A 12,079-nucleotide genomic window follows, 5' to 3' on the forward strand; every position below is an offset into this window, starting at 1 on the left:
CTTTGTTGTGAGGAACACCTTTACACACAAACAACACAAGCACACACCTATGAGAAAGACAGTGGCAGTAACCACTTTTCTCAACCTTTTGGCTTAGCAGCCGTATGGAAGTGAGGGAGAGTGGGGAAGTGCTTTCATTTTCTTAGAACTGGCTGTCGGCTGGGGGACAGGCAGGGGATGGACTTTTCGTCGGGTTCTGTCCAAATGCAATCTCGCACAGTGTCACCAGGCCAGCATGGACTCTTAGCTTTGCAGTCAGTGGCATTTCATGGCATCATTTAATTTGAAAGAAGGCTGCAGGTACACAAAAGGATTGCTTAAACACTCTGCAAACAATGGAAAGTTTTGGAGAAAAAAAAAAAAAGAATCAAGCAGTGACTCTTGACTTGATACATGAACAAATCTGGTTATGAAAGTGACAGTGGGTGTCAGGGGGAAAATCCATCCAGTATATACCCAGCAAACCAGTTTACACACACACTCACACATTATAAATATGTACTAAAGCGTGCCATACCGAGTACATGACAAAACCTATCCTGACATGAGCCTCAGCTTATGCCCTGTTTTGGTGTCTGTTTTTGCATGTGTTCATTGAAATGAGTTGTAGCTCTGTTTAGAACGGATTAGTTCTCTGACGATGCACATGGCCGAGCGTTAAAAGATCGTTGTCATCAATTGCAGCCAGATCATCAATATGGCTGCAAAGCAAAGACAAGTTCCAATAGGCCCAGAGTTGAGACAATCATAGAAAACAAGTTTGTCTGGCATTATGGCTCCAGTTTAAATAGAGTGGCAACAATCTTGTCAGTTCAGACAGCTCTACTTTAACTGAGGTTTATATTATTTATTTTCTTTGTATATTTTTACATGTTTCGTTTACTTCACTGGCCAGTATCTTTAACAGCACAGTGTGCAGAAATTAATGAGGTGCTCGGGTAATAATCATATTACCCACCTTCCCCTGTTAATCCAATCTTAAAGTGCACTTTGACACCACAGCCAGCGTAGCCCTCGTAGGTTAATCTACTTTGTACATTAGTTACTATGATCTCTTATGATAGTGTTAAACATTAAGAGCCTCCAAAAGAACAAGGTCAAAACCTTATTAAAACCTATAATGGATGCTAAAAACAGGAGTCTTGAAGTGTTGCCTTTGAATATATTATTTAATGTGGGCAAATTCATGTCTTCCTATTCATTTACATTTCATAACTGTAATATAAGTTATAATCTAAATATCACAGCGTTAAATACATTATGTGGGCACCAGTAAATAAACCTCTCCAGTCTCTCTAGCCTTCAATAACCCAGTAAAGCTGCATTTCACAGCTTCCTATAGAGGCATCTTGCAATAAGCCTCTTAGCTACAAACTATAAGTTTATCTACCAGAAGAGGTGACCGAGATGAAGAGAGCAAATAAAAAAAAGAGGATTGACAGAAGGAAAGGAAGAAAGAGATGTCGAGAGTACATATATGCGGCAAGAAGACAAAACCAGAGATTTATGAGACAGAATAAAAGCTAGGGATAGGTGTGGCGTTAAGGGGAAAGGAAGAGGGAAACCACAGAGTGAAAGATGTAGAGGTATCAAAAAGAGAGGAGGATTATTAAGACTGTATCCCTGACCGGGCATATATTAGTTGGTGAAGACAACCAAACGAGCGATGAGGCAATATAAACTCCAAATACCCCATAACCCCAGCGTCCACTGGGAAATGCTTAAAAGACTTTATCTATTTTTTCTTTTATTTATTTTTTACTATTTCAAAAAGCAACATAGGCACAGAGGTGCACAACAAATTTTAATTTTAGCACACAGGAGAAAGGAGTACTTTGAAGGAAGCCTTGAGTACCCTCCCAAAGCTCATTGTAATACAATGTCATTATAATACAGTCGAAGAGCTGAAGTTACGACTTGTGTGTTATAGGTAGAGAGAGAATACATTCAACTAATGCGGGTCGGTTTCAAAAGGAAGTTCTACATAATTTAATGTATGCTAAAAACACTGGTGTTGGTCTGTCAGTTCTAAACATATACTCGTGAATTCCTATTCCAAGGTGCTTGAATCAAAAAGATCACACAGAATAATCTAATTAACTTGACAAAGCTTCACCACACACACACACACACGCACACACACCCCTCCAGGCCTTGCATTGTCCAATCCATTTCTCTCTCCATCATAGCAAACAGTATCGCCTGTGGCCACGCATGTTGACACTGAAGCATCTGGACGCCCACTCCATCCCGTTAGACTTTGTTATCACAAAGGAGAAAAATAGGAAGAGAGAAAAGAGTGTGAGCTGTGTGGGGTGAAATTAACGTCTTGTGAGAACAGGCATGGCTGGACTTTGGCTCCTCCAGGACCTGAGGAGGTTTAATCTCACTGCAACATCTGGCAGAGGCTGGACAGGCAGAGGCAACATCAAGGCATCCTACTGTCCAAAGGCTCTTGAGCAATTTCAGAGCTGAAGAAAGACACCATTCAGCTCTGTTCTACCCTTCCACTCCTTGGTCCTTTCCCCTTCCAATGAGGTTACTTTGTGCATGTGTGTTTGTTTTGTTTTATTTTCAGCCTATTCTTTTCTTTTCAAGTACTTGTGAGTAAAAAGCTAGGCAGCAATCTTCCACAATCGATTGCTTTGTTTGAACACTGCATATCTGTTGTGCGTTCACTGAAAAACGCACAGTTAAGCTTTATTGATTGGAAAGTATGAACAAATTACGTTGTTGTTATGCTAAGCCGTTATATAAATAAATGCCTATCATTCTCAATTGCTTTTGCAATTCATCGTTTTTGGCAAGATCAAAACCAGGTGGTCAGCCTTTTAGCCAAAGGTATTCAAAATAACAACAGCAGTTGGAATTTGTTTGTTCCAAAATCTAGGTTAATACCATAATGACATCAGCACATTTAATATTTGCTTAACTCTGTTTACTTCTTCTGCTGCTGCTTTGAAAGAGGCACAAGTTTTTAGTCTATGATTTTGTTTTATTTCTCCTCAGCAAATAAGAACAAAATCCATAATCTGGTTTGGATGATCCAAAGTAATTTTCTATTACTACAGGCCCTACACAAATCTATAATCCTGTATCTCTAGCCAACATCAAACTCCGTTTTTTATGCTGGGGAAAAGAAAAAATTGTTATTGACATCCCCGAAGGGTGAGATTAAGTTGGAGATCTGTGTGGCTCAGACATAAAAGATCATTAGCCTTGATCAGATTGATTAAGATCAGCATGGGCAGCTCAGAACATCCCTCAGCCAAACAAAGCACCAGGTCACAAAATCTATCAGCCAGTCTCAGAGGCCAGCCACACTGACCAGGGTTAGATTTGATCTGTTACCGTCCAACTGTATATGAGCCGTTTTTCTCTTGGACATATTTACGGTCATAATCATGGTCAGGCAGACCGGATCAGTTTGAGGGAAATTAAAAATGGCTATCCTCTAGCATCTGATTGAACAGCATGCATTTTTACTGCCTCGCTAATGTATTGGTCTTTTCAGTTTTTCTTTTATGGAAAACATTTCTCACATTGGCTAGCAAGCTGACCACACTGAAAACTGAAATTCTCAGTTTCACATTTACATAGTACGTTCAAAACCAAAAAAAATCATCCATACCACTACATTCTCTTTGTCAACTACTCTTAGCACTTGGTTCAGTGAGGTGTTCAATGCCTTGCAAATGGTCCATTCATTCGACCTCTCAGCTTCCACTGCCTTTAGCTTTAGGGTCATTTCTTTATTAGCCTCTACAGAAAGACCACTGCACCAGGCAATGAGGTAGACATGTGCTTACAATATGAAACTATACATCACACATGCAGTCCTCCGGGGAGAGGACATGCTTGGCTATCAGTACACAGATGGCAATGAGTGGCTGGCTTGCCCGTAAAAACAGGTCAGTGTCGCAGGCAGATCATCAATCGCCCCACAGTGCAAGAGCGAGGGCCACCGACCGCTTTCCAGGGGCATCGGCCTCCCCGGGGCTTTCAACGTCTTTGTGCATCATTAATCTCAACCAACCTTTGACCGCTTGCTCTCCAACACTAATTAGACCAAATACGTTCCCAGTAAAACCCTAAAAATAGAAGAGAAAGAGTTCAGTAGCACTCTGAGGGTTTAGTATCAGAGACAACGAGCCATTAAATAAATCTATTGGGCTGTCTTGTTGATACACAACACACTGGGAACTGGCAACTCCTTGTTTTTAATTAAATTGCATGACAAATTTTCAGTTTTAATAAGTATCTCCACAAAACCCCGGGGTATGTTTTTAAGTCAAAATTAAATCAAATGCTTATTTAAAAAACAAAAAAACAACAAGGAGGTGTTCCCCTTTCAAATTGCTGGGAGCCCACATAATTAAGTTACCACATATGGCCTTGCCCAGTGCAAAGAAATATCTGCAGAACATACCGTATATCAAATCAGCACGAACGCTGCAAGTTCTGAACTACAATGCCCTTAGTGACATTTCCTTGGCATACCCAGACACAAAAGAACCACAATATTTGGTCCACTACTTTTTTACTATACCTCTAAACATTTGTAGGTTTTACTAATGTGGTCTGATGAAAGTTCACATAGGACCCCAGGACTACCCTGCCTTGGGTCTATCACAGTGTAAAATCACATATCTTTACCACCCTTTTATATTCAATCTCCACCTCCATTTTTTTCTCCCTAACAAAGCTTTTTTTTTTGCCCTTCACCTCACTCTACATTGTTCTAAAGAGACGTCTTAATCAGACAGAATTGTGGGATTGCCACCACTTCCATACCTTCCCCCTGACACTTTCAAGCAAGATCGTCAGCAGTACTGACCTGGAACCAACTGCAAGCGCACGCGCACGCACACGCACACGCGCACGCGCACGCACACGCACACACAGTTATTACAGGAGGCTTGTGTTTCTCATGTAGAACAAAACAGTCAGGTTTAAACAGTCTACAACTTCACACTTAATACATCCAGAGCACAAACCATAATTCAAATAAAGTTCACTGGGTTAGCTGATAACAAAATGACTATGACTTTGTAGTACCAATATGTCAACTGATAAACAACTCATGTTTGGTATAAAGATTGAGAAGTAAATGCAGTATTCAAGTTTTCAGCTTTAAAGAATACCTGGAGCAAGAAGGTGTTTGTCATAGGGATTTCCCCTGTTGGCTCAGGCCATGTGATAGGTAATACATCACCTAAAACTCAGCTAGGACAAACTGCAACTCCAAAACATGCACCAATACCAGACACCTGTTCACTACTCAACACAAAGATTCAAAACAGCCTTTTGTCTTATCTGAGAGTCCGATTTTAATGAGAAACCTACTCAGTCAACCAGTGAACCTCTTCCTAAACACTGCAAAGTGGAGACAGATAACAGCCTGCAGACAGACAAGCCAAGGCTGATCCATCCCTAAAGCTACATCCAGCACTGGTTCATTGCCTGGCCCTAGAGCTAATGAGGCCCCTCGGGGGCCCTCACAGGCAGCCATCGTTCACCTTTGTTCGAGATAGAAGTGAGGAGGAAGACAGTATCTCAAAATCACCATGTCATGTTTTGTTAACTTTTATAAAACTATGTTATCTAGTAAACAAACTAAAGATTGCCAAGCTATCTCAAAGTTTTCCAAGTTTTTTTTTGAGTCCATGGATATATTCCTAAGTGAAATAAACAACCATATGCTTATGTCCACAGAGATAAACCACAGTAAAACAAAATCAAATTTAAAAAGACAAGATAAAATAAACAAGAGATAAAACAAATTTTTTTGGTTGCACATTCGTCACTTTTGTCTTGATCAGACACTGTAATTTAGGCCCCCTGGACGTCACTTATAACCGCAGTCCAAACTGACAATGCCCCTGCTGGCTTAACAAGCAGCCAGCATCAGCATCCATGACAGCATTAAGGAAAGCCATCAGAGGGCCCGTGAAGTAAAGCATCAGTCTTACCTTCGGCAGCATACTCTTCAGCTTCAGGGAGGGTCCAAAGGGAATGCAGGAAAAAGAGAGAGAAAAGACACAAAGAGCATACTCATTAGATGAGATTACTTACTTAATTTACTTCTCTTTAAATAAATGTCTTATTTTTTCTTCAAACTAAATCTTTACACGATAAAATCTAAATAAAGACTGCCGAAGAGGCTTCAGATCTGACAGCAAAAAAAAAAACAATTCTGTCTGCTCACTGGAATATCTGATCCACTGTTTTGTTTTTTTCCTTCTAGTGACTCTCTTGAAAGCCAGCAAATGGTAATATAATTTTTTAAACACCATATTATTATCTTTAAGAAATGTCTAATACGGTAACCACTCTACCTCACACAGGGAACAGGACGCTTCAGTCAAAGAGGATCCCCAGCTGAGAGACACCGACTCACACACACTTTTCTCTGGCTTAATGATACAGTGAGTTGGAGTATTAGAGTTCCGACTACAGCAGGACCCCAGAATCAGAAAAGCTACCCTACAGCTGCGGAGGCCAATCACTAATGCTGGAAAATAAAACTACAGTCGCCTGCCACTCTAAACCCCATGTTGGAAGATGAGTCCCTACCCCAAAATATAAAACTGCCTCTAGCTTGGCATGGCATCCAGGTGGAGAGCTTGGCACTTTAATCTGGTACTATGGCTGCTGGGTCTAGGTCTTCATGGGCCACAACTTGATTAAGTTGTAGCATGGTCAATAACATTCAAAAGTGACTCTACTCTGCGCTGGTTCAATAAATTAATGGAGTACGGCATTTCAGTCGGAGCATTAATAGCTGCAGGCATTTTGTGCAACAGCAGGACACAATTTAAGAAATACTATGGAGGTCAAGTAAAGAGAAAAATATTCTACATTTTTTAGCTAAAAGGGCAAATCTATTTTTCATCTACAGTCCATATAAGTCAAATGTGTTGGGAAGCCAACATAGTGAAAGCTTTTAGCATTAAGATTTCATGATAACAGCAGCTGCCATTTATAAATCTGAAATGCACCATTGGGGGCCAAATGTGGCTGAAAAGTAAGCAAGTCAACCAGATTTCCAATAACACAGAACAGTTCTTGAAAAGGAATTCTCTTGATTGAACGTATCAGTTCATGAGATGAATGGACCCAATCATATCTCTGCTCATGAATTCCTTACCATTATTGAGCTTCTTGAATTTAATTAATGGTGTAACTGAAACCACAGGGTTAATAAAATAATGACTTTAGGGGATATAACATTCTTATTTTGCTTCACAATCATACAACAGTAACTCTAAAGGACATTTAACGAGGACATCAGGACTTCTTAAGTTCAAGGACGGTCCCACTATGTATCGCTGGTGCCTGAACTGAGTTCAACGAAACAAGGTGATTGTCACAAGTATACAGTAACATAAAAGTATAAAGATTAAACCTCTCCCTAAGTGTAGATTGTTCCGATGCATTCAAACCAGCAGAAAGGATACCAGTACACTGTTTGAAAGGCTGTCATTTATGAATGACAGAACGTTTGCCAAGCTTAAGCATGGGAATCGTGTTTGCCTGATGTGTGTAGTGGCTGTCTACATAATCACTGGCCATGACTCGGCCTTTCCTCCTGTCTCATCTCAGATCATAGTCCATCATCCTTTTTCATTGTGCTCCCTCATATCTTCCTTTCTCCCTCCCAAGCTGAAGCAAACAATGCTGGATCTACAGCAGAGGTTGTTGTTTATATCATGTTAGGGGGAAACCAACAATGGTTTAAATGTCAAGACACGGTTTTGTGTTACCACATAAACGGCAGATATAAAGAACTTTTTTTTGAAGGAAGACATTCCTTATCTCTTGACACTGCACACACAGGTAATGGTGGGCACCACTAATTAAATCTATACCATTTCAAGGTCTACTCTTACTTGACAGATATTCCTCTTGAGCAAGCATTGTTTCACACTGGGAATAGTTATGAAATCAAGCCTTAGGGAAGAAACACGATTTCTGTCAGACACTTACTGGGATATACCCCATCCCTCTAAGCTTGTACTTTTTATCCCACTGATAGTTTCCAGTAGTCTTTGCTACCCATTACTTTTATCCCATAGCAGCTTTCCATTAGGGGGTATCCCATATAGCCCCAGGCTTTAAGCTCCACTGGGATCCATGTCTTTTCAACGTACTTTGTGATTCATATGGGAATGTGGAGAATGTATGCAGAAGAAAACGCTCAGATCTACATATGTGTAATTCCCCAGCAAAAATGGGGCACTAGGATAAAAAGAGGAATACAAATTTGTTATTCTAACCTTTTCATCCCAACCAAAGACTAAAAGGGATCTAAAAAGCTAAAAAGCAGAAAAACCCAACATTAAAATTGACAGCCTGTCAAATGTGACATTTCTTTTATATCTCTAAATTAGTGTGCAATACCTCCAGCAACAAAAGTAAAATTAATCAAGGAGACAGTCACAGGACAGATAAGAGAGCAGAAATCAAACTTGGGCTGCAATAAAAATAGATTAAATAAATACCAAAGTAAAATTCAGATGGAAGCAGTGGAGATGCTGGATTTCTTCACCAATGAATCCCTGAGGCTTTGGAGGCAAATGAGAGACTTTTCAGACCTAATCCTAACCAAGCTAACGAAAGGATTTACAGAGGGGAAAAAAGCATGCCTGCATTGAAAAACAACCTCCTCTCCATCGCTTTCCTCCCATTTCTTTGCACACCAAGGTAGCCCCAGAATTAGCTGTTGCTTGGATACAAAAAGAGCATGAATTGGCATAAAGTAATATTGCAAATATCTCATGGTACATTACCAGTTCTAAATATGCCTAACAGCTATACCATAATTATAACGTGAAATATGAACAGCAAGCTTAAAAAGTACTTAGGAACTATATTTAAAAGATATTTACTGAATATAACCAATATAAGATATGGTTACACACACACCTACCAATAAACTACTCTCAAAGCCATTCTGTCAGTAAATATTCAGTCAGTTATTAAGGGATGTGTCCTTAAAGAATCCACCAATATGCATCCTAAAAAATCTATTCCAATTGTTGACTTCTTTTGTAAATTCATCATCTGTAATTCTCAGAATAATTTTCTCATTATAGATAAAGGGCTAAAGCACAGCAGCAAGTCATCACAGAGGGAGTTCAAGCTCAACATCACAGGCAGCAGGAAAATGACTGCATCGCTCACTGGCACTTACACTCAGCTGAAGAAGCCCCTGCAAATCACACACACATCAAATCCCCCGCATGCTCCAACTCAAATTTACAACATCTTTTGATCTAGCTACAAACTGTGAAATACACATTACGGTGCATTTGTATTTTTAATGTGTAATAGCAGGGAAAATGTATAAAATAGAAATATTCAGTGATATTCAGTAAAATTGTATTTTACTTTGATACCAGATGTGGTGCTGTTATTTTGTTATATACCTAGTAACTGTACTGGTATCTATTCTATAGTAGTCTCACACTGCCAGACCTTAACAGCTCTGTGTCAGCGATGGAGTATATGGTATGACTACACCGCCTATCTATTCTGGGGTAGAGCGAAACACTCTGGCTTGTCTGTACCTCCTTAAAACAATCACAACCATCCTGAATTGAGATAGTGAGAAAGGAGGGACATGAGGCACATGAGAGACACGGCGGACGTCATGCTTTATTCCGGCAATGTCCATCCGTTGTGTCAGAGTAATCATAGTGAAGATATGAATAAAATACCAGTTTAGAACTGTATATACGTATTGTTGCGTATGTATGAACTTAAATGCTAAAATAGCACCCGGATGACAGTCAATGTAAATTTTGAATTCAACATATTTTTTTAAAGAAAAATATGAAAAAAACATATAAACAAACATTTTAGCACACAGTGAAATATTTGCTAAGCATATACACCTGTTGATTTATGTCCATGAAGTGGTTCACTTGGCTACTGTTGCCATCTGTTTTCAGGCTGCAGTTCTCCCATCCTATATTTTGTAGCTTGAATGTGGCATAAGGCAAATAAGTCACCTGAGTGGATGTTGGAGCAGCACAGAGTACAACATTTTCTGTGAAGCCACACAGGTTAGCATTACCCAAACAACGCTGGGTTCAAGTCAATGTGGACAGTTTTAGCTTTTAGGCAACAAAGAGTGTGTGCTGTGAACAATACTGGCTCTAATGCTTTCTGTGGTATACCTAGCGTGTATACAATTCTACATAATAAAGCACAGTGTCTGAAATGTCTGTGTATTGCTTTGGAGTCAGCTTTTTATTCCAAACTTCAAATGCAGACCATTATTTTACATGGCCCCTGACTTGTGAGTCACTCTAGTTGCATTGGAAATACTTTGAAAGTCTGTCATTTTAGCCAGCAGAGTGTCCCTCAGAAAACTGAGATTTCAAAAGGGCAAGAGGGAATAGAAAACGCCCTTTCCATCCAAGCCCATTTGACATGACTTCAGAGAGGCTCAGAGGAAAAGAAATGACAGCATTAGTAAATAAAAGAGACAAGTAGAGAGAACACACACACACACACACACACACACACACTTTTCCTTCCTCTTTATATTCAAATCAGAGGGAAGCTTGGTCCTGAACTTTCTATCAGACTGATAAATTAATCCACAAGACATGGCCTTTGCAGATTTCACACCAAATCTCGATAGCAAAACACAAAACTTGCATCCGACAAATGCGCAGCTAGAGGTGAGGCTTTCTAATAAAAAAATAATTTAAACATGTTGACTGATTTATCTAGCTAACATTAAACAAGAGAACTGAGTTTAAATGGTAAAGGTCAGAGCGATGCACCCTTAAACAGATGTGTAGGTTTTTTTCTTCACTGAGCAGTAGAAACTGATATCTGATATCACTGCCATATCTGGTGTTTTTAAAATGCCCTGTATTAAAGCAAAATTTGGAAATATTGTGTACTGTATACCCCATGAGCCAAGGAAGAAGTGATTCGTTTTTGGTGCAGATCAAGAAGTGCGTAAAGGATTTGTTAACACAGCATGATAAGGTATGAACTTTGGTGACTGTCTATCACTGTTTCTTGGTACAGATCAAATCATTTTCTATTTTTAATATCCTGCAAATTCAGAAGATTGCTAATCCTAGGCAGATTTGGGTGCTTTCTAGACAAATCATTGACATCTGTAGCATATCTGTACTTTCAGACTTAACAAACCTCACACAGTGCTGACTCATAAAGCAAAAGCAGGTATCAGAGGGAGGTTGGAAAGAGGTAATAACTTAAAGAAAGGAATGGGGGAGCACCTTTTTTGCCAATGTCATCACACCGCTGAGAGTTAAAGTTAGAGGACGGGCTAAAGGTAATGGTTGACATATATCAGGGCCCTTGCACAAGAATCAACAAGGACAAGGTCAGACAGAAATAAACAAAGCTAGCAGTGGGCAAAATTAGATAATAGATACTAATAGTATTATTTTTATTTAAAACTGAGTCAGGGTGGTTGATTAATTTAATTACAAGCTAATAAATGAAGCCAGTTTTGAGGAGGGTGAGCTGTAAAACAGCATAGCAGTAGAACGATTTGAGTCTTCTAAAACAGGAATGATGTGTTTCAGCAGGGGAGAGCAAAACAGAACTCATTTCAACAGTTCAAATGAGACATAGGCTAATTAAGCAAGAGATAATCGCTTGCCTAATAGGAGCTGACTGGGCAGAGTGAGGGGCGAGGAGAGGCAAAAAGAAAGTAAAGGAAGACAATTTGTTGATGCTCAAAACGATATGGGCTTGGGAGTTATCAGACACATGAGCTTATACAACCCAATCTGTTCTGTGAAGAGCGGCAATGAAAAGGACTTGAAAGGTCAAACCAAGCTTGAATTGCTCTTCCATTTACCAAAGGCAACCTAAATATCATATATACCTTACAAACTTTATTGTAACATGGATGTTGAACAATAAAGTTTGACACATGACTGGTATTAACTTAATCATTTCCATTCCAGTTCCTCCTGTGGGTGATTGACAGGAAGGAAAGTGTAAAAAAAAAAAAAATGCCTCATGTTTGCTGTGATGGATTATCTGGCTCTGTCCATCTTCAAATCTGTGGAACTAGTTT

At 39.5% G+C, this 12,079-nt stretch overlaps 1 protein-coding gene across 6 annotated transcripts in view; it reads right to left on the reverse strand.

Annotated features, from left to right (window-relative positions):
• Positions 1 to 12,079, reverse strand: part of nrxn2b (neurexin 2b) — a 743,906-nt gene that overhangs the window by 598,370 nt on the left and 133,457 nt on the right. For all 6 annotated transcript variants that reach the window (XM_032544413.1, XM_032544414.1, XM_032544412.1 and 3 more), the window contains exon 3: positions 5,973 to 5,993. In XM_032544413.1, coding sequence (XP_032400304.1) covers positions 5,973 to 5,993 — 21 coding nt within the window. The remainder of the gene's footprint in view (positions 1 to 5,972; positions 5,994 to 12,079) is intronic.

This window comes from Etheostoma spectabile, chromosome 19, assembly GCF_008692095.1.
Source record: "Etheostoma spectabile isolate EspeVRDwgs_2016 chromosome 19, UIUC_Espe_1.0, whole genome shotgun sequence".
Classification (NCBI taxonomy): Eukaryota; Metazoa; Chordata; class Actinopteri; order Perciformes; family Percidae; genus Etheostoma; species Etheostoma spectabile.